This window comes from Opisthocomus hoazin, chromosome 8 (assembly GCF_030867145.1).
Source record: "Opisthocomus hoazin isolate bOpiHoa1 chromosome 8, bOpiHoa1.hap1, whole genome shotgun sequence".
Taxonomy (NCBI): domain Eukaryota; kingdom Metazoa; phylum Chordata; class Aves; order Opisthocomiformes; family Opisthocomidae; genus Opisthocomus; species Opisthocomus hoazin.
In genome coordinates, this window is record NC_134421.1 from 31,200,659 (window position 1) to 31,227,438 (window position 26,780).

Here is a 26,780-nt window from a genome sequence, read left to right on the forward strand (position 1 = left end):
GCTCAAAAGGACGGGGATTAGCATGTGGTCCTGTGACGATATGGTAAGTCTCACTTGATGAACACTGCCCCCCCGGGCATTTCCCCAGCTCTCCACAGAGAAGGCAGCAGCAGCAGCACTGTGGTGTGGTTCTTGCCTGATTGGGATTGCCATGGGTGCTGTCACCTTCACCTATCTGCACCTCGGCAGATCACTGGATTCGACAGCAAAGGCAAGAACAAAACGAAACCAGAGAAGTGACTTACACCACTGCCCGGAGAGAGAAAGGGAGAGGGAGGGGGGAAAGAGAAATAAAGACCACAATCCTGTCCGGCTGAGGGCACGGAGGTCATGTCAGCCAGATGGGGAATGAATGAAAACGGACTTTTCTGGAGATGGCTGGGCAAGGGGAGGGTTCTTTTTGATTATTTTAATCCTGCCAGGATACCTCCCAGTATCGGGTCACTCAAAGACATCATTTTGTGCCAATAATGAAAGAACTCTCTATTAACAGAAAAAGGACAACACATTTGTGATTATTTTCTCTCCATCCAGTCCAATTAAAAGGTATTGGTGGTCAGTCTGAGCTATATTTGAATCACTTGAGATGTTTCGCATCAAAGAGCTGATAATTTACAAGCCAGTCACACCAAGAGAAGCTCTCGCTTGCTCATATGCCTGTTTCCTGCCCTGCTGTAAACGAAAAGAATAAAGAACACCCTAAGCCAAGATAAATTTGAAATACAATTCTCCAGTTATTTGAATCAAAAGGCAGTATTGATTATTTAATTACGTAGAAATGATCCAGATGCTAAGCATTTACTACAGATTAATGACTGTCCCAGAGCAGTTAATGGCCTTTCTCGCTGCCATCAACACAAGCTTATTAATCCCTGGAAAATGGCTTGCATAACAATCATAACCTGCTGTTAAAAGTTTATAAATAGATAAAAGTGTCACATGGATTTATGAGTGCTGAGGCTGAATGGGATCTGTGTGGCGTTTCCAGTGAATGAATGCCATGTGCATGAGCTCATCTGATTGCTTGAATTATCACAAAATCCCAAGTTGCTCTTTTGGATCGGAAAATGGCATGCAAGAGAGTGCCAAGTGGCTGGAGTCCTATCTACTGACTGGGAAATAATTACTTTGCTGCATAACAAAGAGGCACCTTCCTTCTAACAGCAGTGCTCTGCCCTTTTTATCATATAGCCTGAAATGCATGTAAGGGAGGCTGTGTGGCTGTGCCTTTGCTTTGTTTCTAAGAGGAAAAAAATGCTTGCACGTACACACACACAGAGCTCTGATCCAGGTCCGCCCAAAGCCCAGCGATGGGTTTAGCAGGCGTAGGGCTCAGCTGGGATCTGTATTGTTCAGGCAAAGGTCTTCAAAGGAGGCCTTCACACCTGGGTCTCTCCATCCCACACTGGGCTGTTACAGCAATGAACACGGGACGTGCTGCCAGCGAAAGCTGCTTTCAGAAAGCACGCTGCCCCTCAGTTCTGGCAGAGCCGGGAGGGCGTGCAGACCCCAGGAGCCGGGGCAGCAGGGAATTGCAGCGGTGCTGTGTCCCACCGGCCGTGGGGCAGCTGTTCCCCACCGCCACGGTGGCTTTCACACTGCCCCTTCTACCTGGGTGCTCAGCTGCCAAGCCAGGGTGCGGGGGGCCACAGCATCCCCGTCACGGCACAGCCCAGCTGGACTCACCCCAGCACCAGTCTTCAGCCCCCCGTCCCCTCGGCAGCCACTGTCCCCCCAGCTAGCTGTCGTCACCCTCCCAACCCTGCCAGATGAGCGGTGGCTGGTTATTGCATTTGAGCGGTGACTAATAAAAATGACATAAACACGCAGCTGTCTGGAGCCTGAGAAGGCTGCCCAGAGGATTGGAGCTGGTCTGTGGGAGCATCCTGTCCCTTCCAGGAATTAGGGAAGTGGCTTCCCCGTATCCGACCAGACCACAGATCCTGAGGTAGGAGGAAAGATGCGAAATTACTGCCTCCTTCAAAGAATCAGACAGGAGGGGACGTGAGGGACCTTCCGGAATCACAGCTTCCAAGCCTGTTAGCGCAACTGCCTCTATTTTACATTATTTATAGCAGACCTGTCTGAACTGGGCACAGACACGCTTCAGCACAATGCTGCACCAGAGAGGGTTGTCCATCCCTTGGATTGGAGAAGTCAGGTGCCATGAGGCCCCAGCCCCTTGCACCCTTACTGCCTCGCCCACCGCCTTGGTCATGCCACCTCCCGCGCTGTGCCTCTCCCTTTGGCTCTTGGCTCTCCCTCACTGCAGCCTGTTCTTTCTCTGCGAGTTCTTGCTACTCCACAGCCTGCAGCCTCTCTACCTCTCCCCTCTCGTCCTGGTCAGGAAGCCGATTCCTACTGCCCAGCGCTGCCGGAACTCCCCTTCCACAGCCCCCTCCCGTGATTTTTTGGCGGGTTGCATCTTACTCGTCGGAGGAGACAGGCTATAAACAAGTGCTGAACTAAACTAATTATCCTCCCTCAAACACTTCCCGAATCAGCTTTGCCGTGCCTCCACAACACTCGGCACGTTCCTAGGGGAGACAGGCACCGTGCACTTCAGGGGCTGCCTCCCCGAGCAGAACCCCCAGCCCTGCCCTCGCCCCACCGGGACCCCCGTCCCACGCCAGCAGGCTGCGCAGGGCAGGCGGATGCCGGTCCGGTGAGGAGCCCCGCTGGCTGCCGTGCCCCGGAGCTGGGAGAAGCGAGGTTGCGTCCCCGTGCTCGCTCCGGGGCACTGCAGCTCTCCGCCAGCGGCACACGGCGTCCGCAGCAAGGACCTGGGCAGAGAGAAATTAAAATAAATGGCTAAAACCACGCACTGACTCGATGGCAAACCTGCAGGAGGAAGGGATCCCAGTGTCCTGTTCGCTGTAGGAGAAGGAGCAGGCTAGGAAAGACAGTAGTTATGTTTAAAGAAAAGTTTCTGGGGGTCAAAACTGATTTTTGAATTAATATTTTATTTGTGTGTAGATCAAATGGTAGTGACACCTTTCTCATCACGACGGTAATTAAACACCCCAGAGCACAGGCTTTTATGAACAGGTCTGATGAACACCCACCAAGGACAACACTGTCCTCCCTCAGAGATGCAGGTTTTCATGCTCCTAAAGGTCTCTTGCCGTTCTTCACTCCACTGGCTTTTAATGGTCCCCACAAAAGAGAGTGACAGAGGCACATTCTTGCTTTTTTACTGAAGAAAATGCCCAGTTACAGGCACAGGAAGGGGGAGCGAGGAGGATTCAGAGCATCCCCCAGAGAACCTTAAATGACATTATTCAGCCGAATAACCAGGTCTCAGCAGGAACACGCTTCCTTTAGTTATGAGCACTGCAGCACTTCAAATATTTATCAGTGTACTTCAGCGCACATTTGATGATGCCGGTTGTCTTTTTTCCTTTGTGTTGCATAACACCGCTAGAAAATTCGAAGGTGAAGAGCATGGGTAGAAAAGACGTTTCAGGTGGCAGAGGAAGGAAGAAGATGCTCAGTGAACGCCTCTCGCCTCAGCCGCGGCGTTACTGCCCTTAGCGCCTGTCGAGGCCCGTAACCGGCGCAGAGCGCAGCAGGGCCCGCGGAGCCCCCCGGGGGAAGCGGGGGAGGTCTCCAGCCGCACGGCCGCCCGCCAGACCCCGCGGCCTTGAGAAGGCACGGCAGCCCCGCCGGAGGGCTGCCCCCGGAGCTCTCCGCGCCCGCCGGCAGCAAGAGGGCGTTCCTCTCCGCCGCGGGGCCTGCTCCGCCGGCCGAGGGGGAGGCCCTGGGGCGGGCGGCGGAGCAGAGCCCCGCGCCTGCCTGCGCCGGCCCTCTTCTCACCTCCGTGCTCCCGGGAAGGACAGCCCGATGGGAGAGCGCACACTGTTAAGCCGCTCCCCTCCGGCTCCCCGCCCGCTCCCCTCAGGCTCCCGCCCGCCGGGACTACCGCTCCCGGCCTGCACCGCGCGGCGCTTCCGGCGGCGCGCGCGGGCGGACATGGCGGACCCTGCGGAGGCGGCCGCGGCCGGGCCAAAGCAAAAAGAAAAACAGAAAAACAGACCCAAAAAGAAAGCGGCGGCAGGTGGGGGAGGGGAGAACGTCCGCGAAGGGCTAGCAGGGGGTTCGGCGGGAAGCCTGGGGGTTCGGCGGGAAGCCTGAGGGCTGAGGGTTCCCCCCCCGCCATGGCCGCGGGCCTGCACCCCGTCCCGGCGCCGGGGCTCCCGCCGATTTCCGTGAGGCAGCCGGGGGCTGAGACGCTTGGCCGCGGTTCGGCGGGGCTGGGGCTGGGGGGCGTGTGACGGTGCGGCCCCCCGCCCGCCCGGCGCTCCGGTTGCTCGCCTCGGCCCGGCCCGCGGCGGAATTGTTGTCTTGTTAAATAAATACCTTAAACCAGTAACTTCTTTAAGGTCGGAAGAGATGCAGAAGGCAGAGTGTTAGGCAAAACTTTCTGTCCCTACTTTCACTTGTGGTGCCTTTTGTAGTTAAACGGGGAGGAGAAGTAACAGTCATTGATAAAAAGAGGAGGAAAAAACAACTTTTTGTTTAATTATTTCTTTATACCTCTGACAGTTGATGAATCTGAGCTTCTCACTGTGCCAGATGGGTGGAAAGAGCCAGCCTTCACAAGAGAAGATAATCCCAAAGGGTTGCTGGAAGAAAGTAGTTTTGCAACGTTGTTCCCAAAGTATAGAGAATCGTACTTGAAAGAGTGCTGGCCGCTCGTCCAGAAAGCCTTGGGTGAAAACGTATGCGTCCTTCCTGATCGTGATGCTGTGTTTTATCTTTTGGGAGATGCAGGTGTTACTTAAGCTTATAAAAATAGTGCAGGTTGCTTTTCTGATGTTGTGTTTGTGTATATTTCTGCTGTGCTTGCGTTTAGAATTGTCAGTGTCATTTTTTTATTGTCACCGAAATTGATGAAGATGTGTGTAGTCAGACTTGCGGTTCTTTACAGATGTTGTGACCAAAGCTCTCTGCAGCAGCAAGTGTCTCCTTGTCCAGATGTTGGCAATTTTCTTGCGCCCAAATTCAAGGAGACCTGTTTCGGGCCTTGTGATACAATATTCAGTCTTTTTTGTGCGTGAATTTCCTTAAGCTGAAAGTCACTTTAGGAAATTTGGAAAATGGATTTGCATTCAGTATGTGGCGTTCTGTTTGTTAACTTCTTACTGCCAAAGATGAATTCTGAGGTTCTTACTTAGAGACTGATTCACTATTTCTTTTCAAATATTGCAGTATGTGAATGCAACGCTGGATCTAATTGAAGGAAGCATGACTGTCACTACCACTAAGAAGACTTTTGATCCGTATGCAATCATCAGGGCTAGAGATTTAATAAAACTTCTGGCAAGAAGCGTTCCATTTGAACAGGTCCGTAGTAAATCCTAGAAGTTTGTATCAAATTCTGTCACAATACTTATAAAATAGTACATTTTCAAAATGTGGGATTTGCAGGTGAGTCAAGTAAAATGTATATTTAAAGTAAATATATCTGAAATTGAAGTGAGAAGAATAAACTGACCTCTTCTCTTGACTCTTCTGAATAATACATTTGCGTTCCAATGATATTGGCTGCTCCTTGTCTCATTAGGCAGTTCGTATCCTTCAGGATGACGTTGCATGTGACATCATTAAAATAGGCTCTCTGGTGAGGAAGAGAGACACTTTTATAAAAAGAAGAGGGCGACTGCTTGGGCCAAAAGGATCCACTCTGAAGGTATTTCTGATAGGTGTAGTAACCACAAAATTCTTAGACACAAATTTCTGTCAGGTCATTAGCTTACACTTGATTTTTTGTTTTGGTTTAGGCCCTGGAGCTGTTAACGAACTGTTATATTATGGTGCAAGGCAACACTGTTTCGGCTCTTGGACCCTTTAGTGGACTAAAAGAGGTAAGGGGAGGCAGATGAGCAGTTTGTGTAGCATACTTGCTTGCCCAGCTTGAGGGCAGACGAGAGGCAAAATCTGGCAACCTGGAGAGTATCTCACTGACTTTTCATCAGTGTGTTATAAGATACATTTACACCAACGTTCATAGTCTTTGGTGCTGAATTTTGTTTATACTCCGAGATCTGTCTGTCTTGGAAGTAAAAAAGTATTTGTGAAATACTCTGGTTTGTTTGTTTGGGTTTTTTTTTTTTAGCAAGATTTTTTGTAGTTTCCAGTAAGAGGTGTAAGAGTGAAAATACTGCGTAGTTAATGATATATAACCTTAAGGAACTTCTGATGTTTTTAGTCACTATGTAGGAGAAGAATGCTTGTCAAAAGCAAGAGTTTTTCATGACACCATGAAATCCATGGTGTGGTGAAAGTAATGTTTGTGGGGCCTGCTGAAATGTACTAGAGACATGACAATGTTAATGATATTTCTGAAGTGCTGTGCCTTCTAGTTAGCCGTGTGTGTTAGCATTTGTAAAAACGCTTAGTTTTGGGGCGGGGGATAGAGGCAGCATGGTAGTACACCTGGTATTTTAATCAATTAGAATATGAAATAGTTGCTGAGTTTTCTGTTCTTTTTTTTTTTTTTCCATTAAATACAGGTTAGAAAAGTTGTTCTGGACACAATGAAGAATATACATCCCATATATAACATTAAGGTTAGCATGGTCCACTGTGCATCTTTATTTACAAGAAAGTACTGTTTCCTCTCAGAGAGCTGTATGTTAAGAATTTACATGTTTCTGTGTAGTGATCTGTTTTAAAAAAACCTGACTTTGATATCCTCCATTTTACCAAGATGCAGTGCCATAATATCATTAAAATTATCTGAAAAAATATAAAAGGAAAAGTGCTTATAAACTTTCCCTTGTGATTGTTTGCTTGCTATTTGCTCATTTAAACTGAGGCACCTTTTCCAGTGCTTCTGAGACATCTCTGTCTTTCCGGTTCTGCTGTTTGTAATTAAACTCCTCTGCTGTTAGCGAAGTGAAGGATGGAAGGTGCACGTATGGTGTATTCACTGTAAGAAAGTTAAGTAAAACTTGTAGTTTGGAGCTCTTGGCTACTACCGTAATACTATTTTTTAATATATTCTTTGTCACATTCTAAAACTACTGAAGACTTTGATGATCAAAAGGGAATTAGTGAAAGATCCTGAACTGAGGTCACAAAGTTGGGAAAGATTTTTGCCTAAGTTCAAGCGGAAGAACTTGAAAAAGCGCAAGGAGCCAAAGAAGAAAAATACTAAGAAGGAGTACACACCGTTCCCACCTCCGCAGCCAGAAAGCCAGGTCAGCTGAAACTTTATTTGCTTACGCAGGAATATAGCGTGACTTGAAATCTCGGTCTTGCTAACAAGAGGCTGGGAGGCCTTTTCTGCCAAGTTCTGATTTCCTGATACCATACGTCTGAAGCTTCTCGGTACTTGTCTTACGCAGATTGATAAAGAATTGGCAAGTGGTGAATACTTCTTGAAAGACAGACAGAAGAAACGAAAGCGAGTGGAAGAGATAAAGGTAAAGTTCTTCTAACCCACTGTTCGGTTAAAAAGCATTTGGCTGCTGACTTGGATTTGGCTTTTGTCCCTTTTGCCCTCCTCTACTGATAATTGACCTTTTTATTGGTAACTTTAGGCAAAGCAAGCAGACGCAGTCAAGAAAAGACAAGAAGAAAGAAATAAAGCTTTCATCCCACCAAAGGAAAAGCCAGTTGTGAAAACAAAGAAAGGTAACCATTAATTTTTTCCTGCGTGATTTTGCTGAGATACAGTAGTAGGAAATCAGAAAGGTCATGCAAAAAAATCCTAGTAGTTAAATCCGTGCCTGGAGTTGCTAGGGAAAGTAGAAAGATCACGCAGCCCATAACTCTGTACCTATGAAATGACAGTTCTCTGTAGAACGTTTTCCTGATGGAGACACTGGGACAAACCTCTCAACTGGCTACATCAGTTTTTGGCTTTCAGTCTTATAGTGAAGCTGCGGTAACTTTTGCGTTCAGATGGCTTTTCTGTTAAGAAAAGAAACCTAAAAGCAATACTTGAAAACTTCTGCCACAAGTAAGTATTGGTATAAGATAGGGTAAGTAGCTTTTCTAAAAGTTAAAGTTAAAACCACCCTATATGCCGAGTAAGAGCTTGTGTTCTCAGATGATTTGATTTTTTGCGCACTAGAGAAATAAGTTGTCAGTTTTCTGGATTCATTGATCATATTACATATTCATTCATTGTATTAGATACACTATGTATGTTTTGTATTAGCTATACTACATACATATTATTAAACTGTATATTACACAATTTCTTATGAACTGAAAAGTTCACGTTTCTCAAAAAGCACGTTCTGCTGCTTTGATGCAGTACTTTTTTGTGATGGCAGTAAATTTTTGTGTTTTGACCTTAAATCCTTCAGTCTTCCAAGAATAAATGACAGCAGTAGTTTGTATGTAGAGGAGAACTGGGATCCAAAGAAGACCACTGGTACCCACTGTTAGATGTAGGAATTAACTGTGTGAGATAGGAGAGTTAGATCCAAAGTCATGACTCATGCCCAAAAGAGAAAATACCATCATCTGGATGAACATAAGAGTAAGTTATTCGTGTTACTCAGCATTATGAGTTTAACTTCAGTACTGTCACTCGCTGTAGAAGTCTCTTATAAAGGTCTTCATGCGGGGGTCAGAAATTGGTGTCACATTCCCCCAGCCCACCCTTCCCCATCCTGTTCCCGACAGCGGCCATTAGCGGATGACCAGGGGAGTGAGTGTAAGGATGGGACAGGGATGGGTGCGATCTTACCACCTTAGTTACATGCAGAGAGACAAAAATGCCGTGAAAGCTTCTCCAGGTATAAGAACTCAATAATTAACTTATTTTCCTCTCCTCTTATGTGAGACTAATGGAGCCAGTAGACCTGTGTCCAAGAGAGTGTGTGTGCATTAATTTCAAAGGAGTAAGTCTGTGGTCTGAGGAGTGCATGATACTCGTTTGTATGTGTGCAGAGTGTGGCATCTGTGTTCAAATGCTGTTGTGTAGGATTTCTGATATGAATGTTCTTTAAATTCTGCTGAAGGAAGTTTGTGGATATTACTTTTTTTCAACAAAAATGATTATTAGAATAGTTTATAAAATCATTAGTGGACGTACAGTGAGTCCTAACCAATGCCACAGGATGCAGTTTACTGTGTTTATATGTGAAGTCATCTTGTAGACTGTTGAAATTTAGAGAAAGTAAAATTCCTGTCTGCTATCTTTGTGTTTTTTACTATGTAGCCTCCACTGAGAAAAAAATTGATATTGAAGCCATCAAGGAAAAGGTAAAGAATGCAAAGAAGAAGAAATTAGGAGCACTTCCTGTGGAAGAAGTCAAGTTAAAAATGGCAGCAGATGAAAAGAAAAAAAAGAAAAAGAAGTAATTCACCACCTGAGATGTTCACCTTTCTTTCGTGTTAGTGAACATTTTCACGCTTGGAAGATTTGAGACTTCTTGCTGTCAGTATAATCTGGACAAGAGAAGATGGGTAGAAAGATAATTCTCTTTGCATAAGTACACTTTAATTAGTGGACCTGAAGTAGCTGTGCAAAATTACTGAGGTTGGTGAAGAGAATCTGCACTGCTGTGTTGTTTGAGAAAGTAAGAGAGTGTGCGTGGATAATATCCATCTGCCTAAAGGGAAGGTTTCATAATAGAAACATTTAGGAGTTTGATGCAAGATATTAAACATTAGCGTCAGAGAACTTGGTGGGAGTTTAAGGTAGTTCTTGTGTGAAAGACTACCAGGCTAAATGCAGCCTCAGTTTTGGTGATAACTTTTGCAAAACAGTCAAGATTTATTATTGTATTATGCTTTTTGTTTCTGTAAAAGCTGATTGTTTTTGCGTGTCTTGTCTTGGTGTTAATAAACTATTTTAATACATTGTTCTTAAATCCTTTCATTAGTCATCTGCTGCACAACCTACATGTTATTTTCCAGGAAACAAGCTCACAACTTATGTGAGAATTAGGCAAACTATAATCTTAACTGAATGCCATTTATAATCTGTGATTTATTAGCATTATACTGGAGGCCGTTAGACAGAGTGTGGTACAAAGCAAGCGTCTTTCCACACAGAATGTGCTGGAGGAATAGCATAGTGTCTTGTTATCTTTCTTTTAATATTTTCTTTATTTATTTCTTGCTTAGAAGAAAGTATAAGAAATTGTGTTCCTTTTTTTTCTTTTTTTGAGGCACTTCCCCTTTTTTTTGAAGGAAGTTTAGAGGTTTTTAGTTTCCTGAAAACGCAAATTGTGATGAAATAGAGGTCACCGGAAGAGCAGATATTGCTTATTTCATACATCTGAGATTAAAGAAGCAAATGTAATGGTTAGGAGGTAGTACAGCTACACCAATATCGTGATTGTATTGGAGTGCTTTTGCCAGGTTTTGGAGTTTTGATCACCTGCACATGCAGTGGAAATGATTGTACTAGAACATTGCAACTCACTGCTTTTAGGTTGGTGCCCTTGTATTTGAAACCGGTAAGTGAAAACACTGCCATTTCCTTTTTTACATATGTAAATAAGAATTTAGAATAGATGTGGTTGAGTAGTACGTGCATGTTGAGAAATAGCTAAGATGCTTGTCCTTTGGGGCAGGGGACAGCACTAGCCTTAGCGTGCCTTTCGGTTGCGTGATCACTTGTTGGCACTTAGTTGTTAAGGAAAAAATGCTCTCAGTCCTTTTCAGGACTGCATTGTTTGTAGACGGCAGTTTAGTTGTGGAATCAAGGAGGAAAATACAGATATTTTGCTGAGAATATGATGAAGAAGTCACAAACACCCATTTCAGAAATTGTAGTGAGCTGATAGGTTTAGAAAAGATTTTTAGAAACGCCAATGGGTGTTTAGCATCTGATGGTGTACAGCAGCGACCGAAGTTCAGCACCAGTCAGGTAGTTCAGACTTCTCATGCAGTGAAAGGACTAATTTCAGCAGGAGGCACTGCGACACTTGAGTTTAAACGTCTGTTCTCACAGCGTGATCCCACGAATGAGTGCTTCTGCAGTAGCAGGAGCCAGTAAGGAGGAGGCTGACCATAGCCAGGGAAGGAGGGAGAGTCCTTGGTTCTCATCTAGGCTGGATGAGGCCACTTTCACTGCAGAGGGCTGGCACAGGTGTTCCCCTGTTTGTTGTTTAAAAAGTTAAAAGCAAGTGTAGGGCTGGTTGCTCTACACTGGACTTGCAGGCTGGGATTTCACTTCAGGAACCTGAACTCACTGAAAGCACCCTACAAAAAAGCATTCTCCAGCTGCATCACCCAACTGCCTGGTTGTCTGAGTTGCAGTGCAGGAAAACATAGCTCAGCTTGGTGGCAGCCTGGTCTTAAATTATGTATACTTCCATGGAAGTGTGCTGTTTTTAATTTAGGACTCACAGCTGAGGCATCTGTGTAGCTTTTGCAGAGAAATCCCTATGCGTAGTCAAACGCTGAACAGACTTTAGGAAGTCTTGTCCTTCTGTTGCTAAGGAGTGAAAAGTCTTTGCATTGTATTGAATCCTTTTCAGTTGTTATGGTTGACAGGTTTCAAGGATTGTTGGCTGGACGTCTAGCTACTTAAACTGGAAAATCAAGAAAGCCTACTCATATTCCTGTAGGCAAGTGAACCAAAGGATTTGTCTGCTTTAGAGTTCCTATGCGAACGATGACTGGCTGCATGGGCTCGCTGTTGGTGCTTTTTGCAGCTGTTTTCTGAGACAATGTGGCTATACAGTTCTAACACCTGTGTAAAAAGTAAAGAATAGAAAACAAAGTGGATTTGGAAGGGTAAAAAAGTTTTTTTGGTATTTTCAGAACAGCTTGAACTATTGCAAATTATCTCCTTAAACTGATTTTAGAGTTTACAGACTTGCAACAAAAGTACCCGAAGGCTGTATTGATATGTCAGTGTTTGGCATTTATCTTATGGAACTCATGGGCATATGCCGTAGATGTGGACAGTTCAAAGTGGTTTGATCATCAGGAGTTAAATCTCTGGATTTTTGGATGTCCTTACAATGAGATGCAGTACTTGTTTAGCTTTGACTTCTTGACTTTCAGGCTTTTTTGTTTGAAGGATACCATGTTGTAAAGTTTGGACATCTTTTTCCCCTAAGCCCCAGTGATTTACAGGCTTTTTAATGAAGCTTTTTGTATGGTATTTCCTTAGAGCTGCTGAAGTGTATAGTCAAATGGCAATGCTGTGAATGCTTTGAACTTTAAGGGCTCTGTGTTTGTTCTGTTTACTCTCCTGGAGACCAAGCATAGACTAAACCAAGCAGGGGAGAATTCCTGCTGAGCTCATTTCTGCTCCCTGGATGCATCAGCATGTGCTCTTTCCTCTCCTGCGCTCCCCTCTGCAGCAGTAGGGTCCAATGGTGATTTTTTTTTCAAACACCATAATCTGCCCAGTTTGGAAGAGAGAATTGCACTTGGCTCTCTCACAAGTAGGCCAGCGTGGGCACTGGGACCCTGGTTACTGGAGCGTGGAAGAGAAACTGCTCCTGTCTGCAGTCGTGGTGTGTTGGCTATGGAGGCTCTGGTAGCCAACAAACTAAATCTAAAGATGTATCAAGGGCAAAGTTCGGAATTTTGGCCCCAGCCATATTTGCATTTTGAAAAATGACTTAATCAGGAAATGCTGTGATGCTGAGATGATGCGAGTGCAAGCCGTTAACTACCTGGAAGAGTAACATGAGAAACTCCGGGTCCCAGTTCCAGGGTTTTCAGTTAAGATCCCCCCCAGCAGCGGGGTCGGCAGTGGGTACGCAGAAGCGCTGACAGGTACTGCAGGGGCAGAACCCCAGAATCGAAGCATTGAGGGGAACTTCCCGGCTTCCCTTACAGCAGCGTATGCCTGTGCCCTGCAGAGGTGCACAGTGCAGAGGGGCACGGTGCAGAGGCGTCTAAACCCACCCTGAGCAGACACGGATTGCTGCCACCCAGCTGTGAGCTTCTGCAGCTCGGCTCCATCCAGCCTCTGCTGGAGCTACGGTGGGTGGAGGACATGCCCAGCTGAACACAGCAGCCGTCCCCGCAGCTTTCTGCCTGCTCCAGATGTGCGGGTTCCAGGGGACTCATCCCTTGGCAGCTGTTGAACCAAAGGCGTAACTATGGGCACAGCATGATGTTACCTGGAGGTTTACGCCATCTTTCCCAGCACTGTGTTTTTCGGCATTGTGTGGGTTGGAGCCGAATGTGGAGTTTTTTTGTGCACCAGCAGTTAAGCTTTAGGTTATGTTGCAAATATGCGATTGCCATACATGGGAAGCAGGACATAATGATTTATTGTTTGAAACAGCAGTCAAAAACTCTATGCTCAGAAAAAAGAGAGAAAAAAAAAACAGGAAAGATTGCAGTGATACGTAATCATGTGTAAAGACAGGCGAAACTATGTCTTGATGCAGTTGATGTGTGTTTAAAACCAAATTCTGAGCAAAAAGAAGTACCAGTGGCCCCCGTGCACTGTGAGACCGGGAAATGCACTGGCTGCCACAGGATGCAAATGCCAGAGCTCACACAGATCCAAAAATTATTATAAAACAACATGTAAATGAAAAGCCTCTCCAGGCTACTCTGCATCTTGCTGGAGGAATGTCCAAGGGAAGAGAGCAACAGGGACGAGAGAGGTGCGTGCAGTGCTCTGCCGGGGGCCTCGGCCGGGGCCCGGCTGCAGGGCTGGGCACCCTCCAGCCCTTCCGAAGCAAGCGTGGTGGGCAGCTGCCTGCGCCTCAGCGTGCTGCCTGGGCAGCGTGCCCCTTACCCACCCAAGCCCGCTGACACCGCTCCGCTCTGAAAAAACACATGGGTAATCTACAACTGGTTACTGGTTCTGAGCAATGAGAAGGCTGCTTATCAGCTCTCCTAGCTGCTGCCTGCAATGAAGATGGTGTTTCAGTGCTTCTAAATCACCTGTGGACACAAGCAACGTCTCCACCGATCTTTGTGCTGCCAGTAACTTACGTGCAGGGAAGGGATCGGCTAACCTAAGTGCGCTCATGGTCTTCTGCACATGTGTCACTCACTGGTGGGTGCTATTGACCAGTATTTTGGTAGGAGCCAGGTGGCCAGAACTGTCAGCATAAGGAGTAATGGCCTTAAAGCAACAACGATGATGCAGTACACGTCACATGCAGGCCTGTCCCAGTCTGGATACCACCAGGAATCCGCTGTGAACAAAACAAGTTACTTGTTTTCAAGTATAACTGCACCAAGGGCAACGAATGGAAGCAGTAATTCTGGTGGTACTTACTAATGACTTTGTCACGGTCTGCGTTTTCTAGAGAGAGAAAAGAAGTGAATATAAGTAGACTTACATGTTGCAAACAATTTGAGTCTAAACAAAAAGGGGATGAAGTGTGAGCCTGACGGTGGGCTCACAAATGCAGCTATGGGAGCTGCGTTTCTTTCCAGGAAGAAGCAAAGACCTGCTGACTTTGCGAGAGCCCTGCCACACTCTCGAGGCTTTGCTGAGGAGCACTTGATCACACCGTGTTGACTGCTACTCCTACCAGTTGCTGGCGTAGAGAGGACTTGCTCCCCAAGGTGTGCTGCCCAAGATCACTTTGGCTTGTGTTTAAGATCCTCAGCCTGTAGCTAACTGTTAAACAGCCCCATGAGTCAGGGAGTCCCTCTCATTCCTGCAGTGCTGGTGTTTTAATGCCACCTTCCCGCTCCATTAGTCTGCCCGGGGTCAAGTACTGGGGAAAAGTGTGACCATCTCCTCAGCTCCCCCTGGGCAGATGTCCACAGCACAGTGCCTTCTCCTTGCTACAGGAATTGCAGAAGGTCTCCCCCCATTCTGACTCCACTCAGCTGCTGCAAAGCCAAGTGCAGAAGAATCAGGGGGGCTGCCAGGGGCTCAGGCTGAGCACCGCAGCCCCATGCAGGGCTCTGGCGTGTCGGCCTGGCTCTCTCCCGGTGCGCAGGGGAAAGCAGATGGCCTGGCTGATGTTCGCTGGAGCGAGCAGCTTTGGCAGTGCCGTGGCAGCTCTCCCCTCCTGCAAGGCTGGCTAATAACCTGGAGCCCCCGGGAGGGGACGTGTAGCCCCTTCTGTGCTTCCCAGTTCCACAAACAGTAACTTCTGACAGGGATAATCACACTTCAGTCGGCAGCCACTACGTCTCCCATGTCACACCCCCCAGCACCTGAAGACTGGATCCCACCCTCTCACTCCCTGGGGTAGAAAAAGGGCTCCTTCTGCCATCCTCCCCACTCTTTGTGCATCACTGCTCACTTAGCTTCTGGCTGCAGTTTTTCAGACTATATTTAGAAACAGGAGAGCGCTGTGCCTGCCTCCTGCCACTATCTTTTGTGTGCTCTTTCCCTTTCTACGCGTGCTTGGGGAGGAGGGCTGGTTGTCTCTACTTACGACACAGCTGGCCGGCACACCGCTCGCCGTTGCAGTCACTGCACGCTGCTCCTGTCTTGTATGGGCTCCCGGGGTAATTCCCACTGCGAAGGAAAGCAACACCGCTCTCAAACCGCCCAGGCTTTTGGCTCTTGGCTCGGTATTACCTGCCCACCTCTGATACTGCTCCAAATGCAGCTCAGTGCTTTGCTTTGCTTGGAGCATGGCCAAAGCAAGGTTTACAGCATGCCTCAAACTGCCCGTGCACACACTGAGAGGGATTTCATATGCACACAGTCCCGGCAGTGCTAAACTTTGTGGTAGAACCTTATTACTTTGTGGTAGAACCTCATTACCTGAGGCTTTCATTGCTTGGTCTAAGCTGAAGAAAATCCTTTGGAGTATATTCGCTTTTGGAATTGACATTGTGCATGACCCTCGGCAGAAGGGTGCTCTGATGGGTGCTGTTGAGGGTGAGGGCACCCCTCTCCTTCCCTGTGTGACCACTGCTGATGCAGGGCAAGCAATCCAGCATGATTTCGGTCCTCTGCATGGTCAGATACCGGCTAAGGAGCAGAAAGGGAAAGGCTTGGCTCATGTCTTGTGGAGATCCAGGCGTGAAGCTCGAGGGACAGAGAGCACCTCCCAGCAGCACCGGGGACCTGCTTGCCTGCACACAGGGTTTCTGCACCGTCTAGCACGGTGGGCTGCATAGCCAGTTTCCTCCGGGAAAGGAGAGGCTGCCCTGGGGGATCAGTGGCTTTTGGTTCAAGAACCAGCAGAGGCAATGGCTGCCCGGCCTCTCTGCGTGTGGGGCTTCTGAGGAGTGCGGTTTTGTTCTTTTGGCACAGCAGCAGCTGTGTCATTTCAAGGTGTCTGGTCAGGGGGACACACTCTTCCGAGGATGAAGCACGGGCAACAGGAATGTCAAACTTTCTCAAGTTCATGGGCTGGCCCAGCCTTGTCCTGACATGGTATGCACGTAAAGCTTTTAGAGCTGTATTTAGACTGTGGTGGTATTAATCAGCTGGAGATGGGTAAAAAACATCCATCCTAGCTGGATATCCTACAGACTATGCATATGAAGGACCTGTGGATAGAATTTTGCCTTGAGCAGCCCCAGCCTCATGAGCAGCCCTCAGCTGCTAAGACTGCAGCTGCAAGCATTGTACACTTCAATATTTATCCAAACTATTGACCTAGAGGCTTAATTCTGCAGGCGCATGGAGAAATGTTTTCAGAATTTGGGCTTGCACCTTGGCAACAGGCTGGGGCCATCTTAGCACTCAGGAGCAAGGGATTAATTTTCAGATGGTCACTTTTTCATGTCAGCATCTTATATTTTACCCTTTCTACCAGTGTCACTGCTTTTTGGCTACCATACGTAGCCCTCATCTACCAAAAAAACCGCTGGGTGGACAGAGGTGTACCTCTTTCTCTATTTTGGGGACCATTTCCTCCCACAAGCCACATGAGTAGATGGACTGATCTAATAAAGTTGCATGTTGTGGGAAGGAAGGGGTAGGACCCAAACCCTGTGAAATATTGGTAACAAAAAACCTTACGCTGGGCCGTAGTTGCAGATGAAGTGTGCTGCGTTGGTTATGGGGGAGTATGCCACCCTGGGACAGAAGTGGACAGCACAGCCAACCTTGTAGCTCGTAGCCCAAACAACCTGCAAAAACAGACGGGTACATCGGTGACAAAAGCTTTGCTTCAGCATCTGAAGCATCACGGAGCAGACCTGCCCTCCTCTGTTTCACAACAACAAATGGGCTGATGAGCACTCCTTGGGCAGGCTTCCTGGGGCAAAGCAGCAGTGATGGATCTTGAAATCATAGTTTGCTCTGAAAAATGCCTGATTGTTTTGCCCAATTTACCGGATATTTGTTAAAACGACTCTGAAAGAAAGAATAACTGGCTGTAACAAGTAGTTTTCCTTTCTTGCAAAGGAGAAGTTGAAGTTTGTCTCCTTCGCTTCAGGGTAATCCATTAGCTTTCTGTCTTTCCTGCTGGGGAGAGCAGATCAGATCTGTGCTGAAAAGGCTGTGTGATCTGCTGCAACGCCTCCAAGGGCTGATTGCCCTGGTACTAAATCCAGCAGAGACATAAAGGCAAATTGCTGGAAGGCACTGGTGTTAGGGGAGGAGCAGGGAGACTGAGCGTGTCCGGGCTGCGGTCCTGCCTTCTAGCATCACGGCCATCACTAAGGTAGTCTAGAGGCAAGGGCATTACAACATCTCATGATCTGCTGTCTACCAGAAGCCGTTCGGTTCAGTTCAGCATCCTATCTGCAGCTCAAAGATTACAGTGCAGCCAGATGCTGCAGTCCTGGAGAAACAAAGCCAGTGACAGAAGCAGAAGGGAGACGAGGGCGCAGCAGTACCTGAGGGCGATACCACAGCAGCGATGATTGACTATGTGGGAGATGGGGAGAGAGCCTGGCAGCACAGGAGATGAAGAAACACAACTGTGCCTCCATTGACTTGAAGGGGAGGCCTGGCCCTTTCTGTTTGTGCCTGTTTGGTGCCAGCTCTGGGAAGAGGGGACAACCCTCAGGCTCCTGAGGGTGTTCTCAGTGCAGAGGCCACTCCTGACGCCAGCCATAGACAACTGCATGCCCGAGAAGGGTGAAGGACCGAATTGCAGGCCTCCCCCACCACGCAGGAGGCCACCAGCTGAGGCATATGCTGCAGATGTGGTTGTGGTAACTGCAGTAATCGTGCCTGGGAGAAACTTGCTCTTCTCCACAGCTGGGAAGGAGGGAGAGGAACGAGGGATTCCCTGAAGGTGCAGACCCAAGGATGCCCCTCCAAAGCTGGCAGACATGCAGCTTCTAGATAAAGTCACTATCACCACTGACTCCAAGTGAGAATAATCTTATTTTCTCATTCTGCCCCATGCAACTGCCTGGGCTGCTCTTCTACAAACAACACAGTAAACAGCACTGCACCTTAGTGCCAGGTGAGGCGCATTTCACTGCAGTTTCCAGATGCTGACTCTTGCCATGTCCTTGTGAGCAAGGTCAAAAAGCAACACACTGTCACCTCTCATGGCTCCTGCATCCTGATATCTTCTCTGCACGCAAGTACTGGCACGTCTCATTCAAACACCACACCAGCTTCAGCCTATCTCTTTAAGTCCTAAATGCATATGTGTATCTCTGCAGAAAATATTAAATAGCTTCAAGTCAAAATCTAATCCCTAGAGCCACTGCTGCAAGCCGTCCTGCTCTCCCCTGGCCGTGGTTAGCGATTGCAGGGTTGCATGGTAGTGGCACTCCTCTCCCTCATTTTTGTCTCTTTCTTTGGGAATCACGGTTGAGAAAAATGCACACGTGATGGTTGCAGAGCTGCAGACACCTCTGCGTGCTGGTATTTCCCCAGCCCTTGGCATGGCTCATGGTGCCATGCGGATGCTGCCTGCCAGAGCTGGGACGTTGTCCCACCGTGCACAGCAGCTCACAGCCATAGCCGTTGCCTGGTTTTTGGCCGCTGCTTGGCTAAATCTGGCTGCTTGATGGCTTTCCTATTTTATTCCTGGAAACAAAATATGACCGACATATTTAAAAATAATAATGCGATGACTCTTTTCCTCCTTACGACGGGGACATGAGAACGTCTTGTGCACATGGCTATGAAATAAGATTACAGAACTTGGAAAACAGTTCATTGAATCTTCAACAGAAATCTAGAGTTTCTGTGTCAAAATGGCAATGCTGGTTCATGGTTTAGATGGAGAAATGCATTGCCTACCTGTGTGTAGTGACCGCATGTTCCTCTGCAGTTATTGGTGGCATAGTTGTAGGCACTGACCTCGTCGTACCAAGAGGTGATGGCTCCTTTCACAGTGAAAATAGAAAGTGAGCCACTCCAGAGGTTTTCTCCAACGGGGGTAAATTTGGGGTGAGCCTGCCCCGGATCTTTGAGGTATGTATTATGTTTAAACAGGCATCTCTTTGCCCAGGCTTTTGCGGTCTTTGCCAAATCTGCATCCCAGCTCTGCAAAATAAAGAACACCAAAAATCACTTTGGTATTTTAGCAATGCAGTAATTCAGAGCAACTTTCAGGAGAAGCTGGGTCTCAGTAGCATATATGCTTCAGGTTCATCTGGTTTTTAATTCTGCTGAGACTTACAGAGCTACATGGTAAATTGGCTTGTAGGTTCATTTCTGATTTGAACTTAGTTACTCATTAAAATTGAGTAAGTTTTTGGGGTGGTCGGTGATCTTGGCTGGCTGGTTTGTTGGACACCAGGAGATGTACATCAGTCAAATGCAGTGTTTGGGACACAATGTGCATTTCCAGGATGTGCCAGTCGTGAGACAACATTAATTTAATTTAAACGGTAAATTTACAAGTAACCTGGGGACTGGGGGGCTATGCTTACCGTACCAATCAGACTGAAGTCTCATGCAGCCTCATGCGTTGAGGCCACTACTTGCAAGTCAGTTCACAAGCACACTGGGATTTTTGGGACAGTTTAAACTCAGCCCCTTGGTCTGCATCATTGTATTTGGTGGCTTCAAATGTCCTGTTTGTGGAACCCCTTATTCACTTGCTATTCACAGAATCATAGAATCATAGAATGCTTTGGGTTGGAAGGGACCTTTACAGGTCATCTTATTCAATCATCATATTCAATCCTACAGAAAGCGGTTCTTTAAGCAATGGAGTTATATAAAGGTCTTCGGTTTGCACGGGAGGTGGTGTCTGGTTTTGCTGGATTTTCTTGTGCACACAACTTGATTGAGCACAGTATTGTGCCTCCTGGAAAATGCAGTGCCATGAGTGTATGCCCGTACTTCTAGTTACACTTTGTGTCATGTAAATGAAGTTGTTCAGCACTGCTGAACTATTCTGGATTGCACTTTTTAAAAAAATAAACTTTTTTAATCTGCCCTTTTAATAGGGTTTTAAATGTTAGTTGCTTCTGCAAACAACTGAATCACTACAGAAATTGTTTTGAACGGATCAGTAACAGTGACTAAGCAAAAGGTGATTGCCAGATTTTATGGCTATGTTTTACATAGTACAACTGTTTTGTACTGTAGATAAGTCTGAAACAATTTGTGTATTTTTTATGCTACAATTAAGTAACTACAAATTGCGAGATCATACCAAAATACATCTACAGGGATTTGAAAAGACTTTGTAACTGAAGTCTTCCACTTCTTCCTATGGCTAACATTTGGCAGGGGGTGTGTATTTCTGCACAAAACTAACACATAAATAAGTTGCCTAGGAACTCAGTGTATCGAATATTAAAGGTAAACTTGGGGCAGGGGGTCTTATTTCAAGTGAGCAGTTGATATTTCCTTAGATGACGACTTTTAAGGACAATGAGCAGAATCTGGCATTGTACAGAGGTTTATTCTGGTCCCGGCATTACTGCAAGTTAAGACAGAGTCTGCAGTTTACGTCTTGGCAATACTCTGAGGTCTCAAGGAGAAGACCATGGTGAAAGATGTATGAGGGTGGTGGATGCATCTTGCTGCTTCACAGTCTTGTTTTTCACATTCTGCTTTATGAGAATATGCACGTCTCTTTTCTCCTTCATCTTATAATAGTATTAAAAAGTTTGAAGTTTCATAAATGTATACATAGTAATAATTTTAAAGATAAATTAGTAAGTTTAAATGTACTTTCCATTTTTCTGTGAATGCTTAAACTGGCTGACAGCTGAAAAAGCAATACATAGAAACTGATAGTTAAGAATGATCTTTAGTTTAACTGTAGTTATACTTCTTATTTACTTATGAAACTGCTTGTATGTAAAAATGATGGAATAAACTGCATGAGGAAAAATGCTCAGGACAAGGAGGTTTGCGTGTAAATATCATTGGTGTTTGAAAGTAATTACATTTTTTTTCCCATGAACTATTTCTCAGCTTTGCTTTTATAACTCAGATGAGTTGCTTGCTGATTTAGAGAGGGAAAATTGAATGTATGATAAGTGAAAAGTGATGTAAGAAAGTAGTAAGCCAAAGGAGGCCGTTGTGAAGCCCTGATGAAGCTGGTGAGACTCTTTCTGCTGGTTTTGAAAATCCTTGGAACAGACCTAAGCAATGCTTTGGGTGAATGTGAGAGAGACATACTTGTCAGGTAAAAAAATTTTAGATCAGCATTGTCATTTTATAATAAATGTATTACATATATAGATGGTTGGTCTTTGTTACTTGTTGTTAAAGGAGTTTGTCTTGTATTTTCTTTTAAAACCTATTTTTCCAAAAGGTGGAAATGCCCTGAGTTCATAGTCTTCATTTTTACCTGTCTAGGTGGACAGTTATCTACAGCAAACAGAAGTTCCCTGTGAAATACAGAACTCATCTTCTTTTCCTCATTTTTGAAATGCTAAAGGCCATTCAAAAATGAAGAAATATGCTGTTTTCAATTCTAGTGCTTTTACTTTCATATTAGTTTTTTTCATCTATTGTACTGCTTTCTCCACATCAAATTCTTCCCGGGAGAGGTCATACTTAAGACTAGGGTTTCTGCAATGTTTTAAAAGAAACTTACCATGATTTAGTTCTTGTTTTGTTTGTAATAGTGTTCATTTGTTTGATTGTTTGTTTCTTAACCTGTTTTTTTCAGATTTCAGTTCCTTAATTTTTCAAAAGCCAAAATTAGGCACAATTCTAAGAGATGAATACTGCTCTTCTAATACATCATAGCAAGATTTTGTTAGTATAGGACCAGTAAAGAAATCTAGAAAATGGAGTCTGGAGCAGTATGTACTGGCAGTTCAGGATGCTCTGCTAAGAAAGCTGAAGTAAAAGACACATCTAGAAGAGAAACTAAATTATGTCCTGTCAGGCTTGCAACTCCAGCTTGCTTGCTTCTCAGTTACCCCCTCCCTAATGGGCACTTCTTTTTTAGTGCTTCACAACCAGAAACGGAAAATGAGCTTTTTTTTTTTTAACTTCTGTTGGGATGTTGCTAATTACAGAAGTGGTTATGTCCTCTTCTGGTGGTGACCATGCCAGATGATAGCAAGAAAAAGGAGCAAAAGGAAAGAGATCAGAATTAGGAGAATCGCTGTCTGAGAGATCTGTGGAGATTATCCCAAGAAGAAGACGGTATCTCAAGTATTACCCAGTCAAAGCACAAAAGGTGATGGACGTTGCAAGAGGCAGCTCCCAAGGTACTGGAGTTGAGCATCTCACAAATCAGAGATGGGCTTCTTGGCCATAAACCCAGCTTTGTGCACACATTTACAACCTCCTCCTTGCTGGGTTTCCCACGTGCCACCCAGCAGGTGAAACACAAGGTGGCTGCTGCCAGGGGTTTGGGTATGTTTTGAATCATGCCATGGTGGCTGCAGATATTGCCCCCTGATGTGGCCAAGGATAAGGCAGGGGGGCACAGCAGCATGGGACCTGATGCCTCCAGCGCTCACTCCTGCTGCACTTGTTGTTTTTTGGCTTCCCCTGCAGCCCCAGCACCTCAGAACAGCTGCTCTGTTGGCTCAGTCCATGAGAGCCTAGCAAAGAGAGCTTAGACAAAGCTCTCCAACATCGTTTGGCAACGGTCTCTGCCCTTGCTGATTCAAGTATGAAAGGTTGCGCTTAGGTCTGCACATAAATTATATCCCAGGCTGTTGAGCTGCGGTGCCTTGAAACGAGGAGGCTTTTCACAGCACAAAACGACAGCATTAGGTTGAGGGCTGAAATCTTGGGTTTCGAATGAGGAAATTCAGCCAGGTGAAACTATACAAGCACCCGATTGCATAAAACCATCTGATAATCAGAGCCTTAGTAGCTTCTTTAAAAAGAAATAGCTCTTATGACCCCAGGAGGCTGAGTTTTTTTCTGTGGTTTTTTTTTTTTTTTTTTTGCATCTGATCACAAAAACAATCTTTGAAAATCCTAAACACCATCACAATGCTACACGCTTGCCATGTAAATTGTGAAGATCCCCTTACCATGTAGAGCATGTTGCTGGCTGGTGGACTCACTCCAGACCGGAATCTGTTATGGGTTTGCACACATTCCTCAATAAACTTTGGGTCTCCAATATCAGGCAATGTCGGTGGTTCATAGGAGTCAGAGCAACGACAGAAGTGCAGCAAAGCCAGCACACAAACAGTAAATCCCCTTGTCATGATTCTCAGCCTCTGGTCTCCCAGCTTCCAGAGCAGAGTGTTTCTGCTGTACGAGGTGGTTTTAGCTCCACCGGCAGCGTTTTGCTTGGAAGGTTTGTGGGCTGGACTTCTCTTAGCCATGGTGATTGAATATGGCATTGGTCACAGGAAGTGAGTCATCTTTCAGCAGCGCTGCTACGAGAATAAGGAAATTAAGCTAAAATTTCACATCAGAGCTGTGGCAGCTTTGTCTCTCTTTTTTTCTTCTTTCTGTAGTTGTGGTGGGCAAGCTTCTTCTCTCCTGTCCTTTGGGCTTCTTTCTTTGTTTTTTCCGTTTCTTTGGTCCCCACCACCCCATTCATAGCAATCACTATGGGTTGCAGTAAAGTTTTGGGCAAATTCTCTGCTTTTCATGAAAACAGCATTGCTGTTTAGACTGTTACTGTGAGCCAAAATGCTGTGAGAAATAATTGATTTGAACTATGACTTTTACTACAGTATGAACAGTCACTTTGGTTGTACATCTAGTTATTGGAGGGGTAAGTTCGGCTGAGGACTTCGATTTAAATATGCTACAGTTATGGATGGGTTTCTCCTGTGATCACACGTGTTGCTATCAATTTCTCCTCCCAAGCTTTAGCAAATTGTAAATCATTCCCTGCGCCCCAAGCTCCCAGCAGAGCTGGGTGCTATGAAGGTTGGTGCTGTCTCATCCAGCGTGCCCAGCACCCACACTGGGCTTCACATCCAGGAGTTAGGAGCTGATGTCCCATACTGTTTTGGTTTTGGCTGCCGCCGGCAACAAAAGCGCCACGCGGCCGCCCCTCCCCCCGCCGCGGTGCGGAGGAGAATGGAAAGAAAGAGGCAGAAACTGGTGGGTCGGGATAAGGGCAGTTTAACAGAACAGCAAACAGAGGGAAAAACAGGAACAACAACGATACAGATAAGGAGAAAACACGATAAAAACAGACCCGCTCTCGGACCGCACCGGCGCCACACGCTCCCGAGCCGCGAGTGAGTCCCTGCCGCGCCGCGCCGCCCCCCCACCGGAACCCAGGGTGACGTCACATGCTATGGAATACCTGGCTCTGTTTGGCCAGGTGGGGTCAGCCCCCACCCCCGGCTGTGCCCCTTCCTGGAGTCCAGTGAAAATTAACCCTGTTCTGGCCAAACCCAGGACATTATCCACCCCTTATTCCATACCATCTACGTCATGCCCAGGTCCCCCATTGTCCAGTTGATCACCACCACTTCTCCTGTCTCCAGGTATCATTCCCTTAGTCTATGGATCATCACTCTAAAGTGTCCGTTGAGTTCATTTAATCCATGACTTCAGGCTCCATCTGTCATAATGGTCTTCCGTGGCAGGGGAGGTGATGTGTGGTGATGGGCAGTCACTTGCTGCATCCGGAGCTCACGGCTGATGTATCTGGTGCGGCTCGTGCCCACAGTCTGCAGGAGATGTTGATCTTGATGAGGTTGCTGGATGCCAGTTGTTGAAAACCAGGTCCACTTCCATCATCGCTCTGCTCTGCTAGGTTTTCATCGAGAAAAGTCCATCCTTCTTTAATCTGGACAATTCCTACTATGCTACTACTGGTACAACATATAACAATTATAACAGTGATAACAGACAGTGACAGGGTTATTTAACAATTAACTTTGTACAATTTATTTATGGACTATTCTCGCCCAAAATCAAATCCCCACGAGGTACACATCGGACTTCCCCATCCTTCCGCATTACCCACTAGGTACACCCAGGTCCTCGAGCAAAAGCAATCCCCCGGACGGGCCTGCCTTTGCCCGAGGCAGGATTAACCCAAACCGTCTTCCCTAACATGTTCCGCATGTGCACTACAGGGACTTTATCCCCTTCTACGGGGCGCTGAGGTTTTGACTGGGCAGGACCAGCCCGGTTGGTGGACCCTCTGGTGTTAACCAACCAGGTGGCCTTTGCTAAATAAGTATCCCAATTTTTGAAAGTCCCACCCCCCATTGCCCTCAAAGTGGTTTTTAGCAGCCCATTGTACTGCTCGATCTTTCCAGAGGCTGGTGCATGGTAGGGGATGTGATACACCCACTCAATACCGTGTTCTTTGGCCCAGGTGTCTATGAGGCTGTAGCGAAAGTGAGTCCCGTTGTCCGACTCAATTCTCTCGGGAGTGCCATGTCGCCACAGGACTTGTTTTTCCAGGCCCAGAATGGTATTCCGGGCAGTGGCATGGGGCACAGGGTAGGTTTCCAGCCATCCGGTGGTGGCCTCCACCATTGTGAGCACATAGCGCTTGCCTTGGCGGGTTTGTGGCAGTGTGATGTAGTCAATCTGCCAAGCCTCCCCATATTTATATTATAGCCATCGTCCTCCATACCACTGAGGCTTTACCCGCTTGGCTTGCTTGATTGCAGCGCATGTTTCACATTCATGGATAACCTGTGCGATGGTGTCCATGGTTAAGTCCACCCCTCGGTCACGAGCCCATCTGTATGTCGCGTCTCTTCCTTGGTGGCCCGAGGTGTCATGGGCCCACCGAGCTATAAAGAGTTCACCCTTATGTTGCCAGTCCAGATCCACCTGAGCCACTTCAATCTTAGCAGCCTGATCTACCTGGTGGTTGTTTTGATGTTCTTCAGTGGCCCGACTCTTAGGGACGTGGGTGTCCACGTGACGGACTTTTACAACCAACTGCTCCAGCCGGGCAGCAATATCTTGCCACAATGGGGCAGCCCAGATAGGTTTGCCTCTGCGCTGCCAGTTGTTCTTCTTCCATTGCTGCAGCCACCCCCACAAGGCATTGGCCACCATCCAGGAGCCACTGTAAAGATAGAGCACTGGCCACTTCTCTCGATCAGCAATGTCTAAAGCCAGCTGGATGGCTTTCACCTCTGCAAACTGGCTGGACTCACCTTCTCCCTCGGCCGTTTCCGCGACTTATCGTGTAGGGCTCCACACACCAGACTTCCACCTCCGCTGCTTCCCCACAATGCGACAGGACCCATCTGTGAACAGGGCATACTGTTTCTCATCTTCTGGCAGCTGGTTATACAGTGGGGCCTCTTCAGCACGTGTCACCTCCTCCTCCGGCGATGCTCCAAAATCTTTGCCTTCTGGCCAGTCCATGATTACCTCCAGAATTCCTGGGCGACTGGGGTTTCCCATTCGGGCGCGCTGGGTGATCAGCGCGACCCACTTACTCCACGTAGCATCGGTGGCATGATGCGTAGAGGGGACCCTCTCTTTGAACATCCAGCCCAGGACCGGCAATCGTGGTGCTAGGAGGAGCTGTGCTTCAGTGCCCACCACTTCTGAAGCAGCCCGAATGCCTTCATATGCTGCCAGAATCTCTTTTTCAGTGGGAGTATAGCGGGCCTCGGATCCTTTGTATCCCCGGCTCCAGAACCCCAGGGGTCGACCTCGAGTC

At 46.8% G+C, this 26,780-nt stretch overlaps 2 protein-coding genes across 2 annotated transcripts; one reads left to right on the forward strand and one right to left on the reverse strand.

Moving 5' to 3' along the window:
- Positions 1 to 3,951: 3,951 nt before the first annotated feature.
- Positions 3,952 to 9,836, forward strand: KRR1 (KRR1 small subunit processome component). The gene is made up of 10 exons (XM_075429027.1): positions 3,952 to 4,057; positions 4,546 to 4,721; positions 5,212 to 5,346; positions 5,567 to 5,692; positions 5,784 to 5,867; positions 6,516 to 6,572; positions 7,035 to 7,205; positions 7,353 to 7,430; positions 7,548 to 7,641; positions 9,182 to 9,836. The coding sequence occupies exons 1-10, from the start codon at positions 3,973 to 3,975 to the stop codon at positions 9,322 to 9,324; spliced, it is 1,149 nt and encodes a 382-aa protein (XP_075285142.1). The 5' UTR covers positions 3,952 to 3,972; the 3' UTR covers positions 9,325 to 9,836.
- Positions 9,837 to 13,213: 3,377 nt separating this feature from the next.
- Positions 13,214 to 23,452, reverse strand: GLIPR1 (GLI pathogenesis related 1). Its single transcript, XM_009931559.2, has 6 exons — positions 23,200 to 23,452; positions 19,031 to 19,276; positions 16,841 to 16,950; positions 15,297 to 15,379; positions 14,177 to 14,203; positions 13,214 to 14,093 (listed from the first exon to the last, which is right to left on the reverse strand). The coding sequence occupies exons 1-6, from the start codon at positions 23,377 to 23,379 to the stop codon at positions 13,942 to 13,944; spliced, it is 798 nt and encodes a 265-aa protein (XP_009929861.1). The 5' UTR covers positions 23,380 to 23,452; the 3' UTR covers positions 13,214 to 13,941.
- Between the last annotated feature and the right edge of the window lie 3,328 nt (positions 23,453 to 26,780).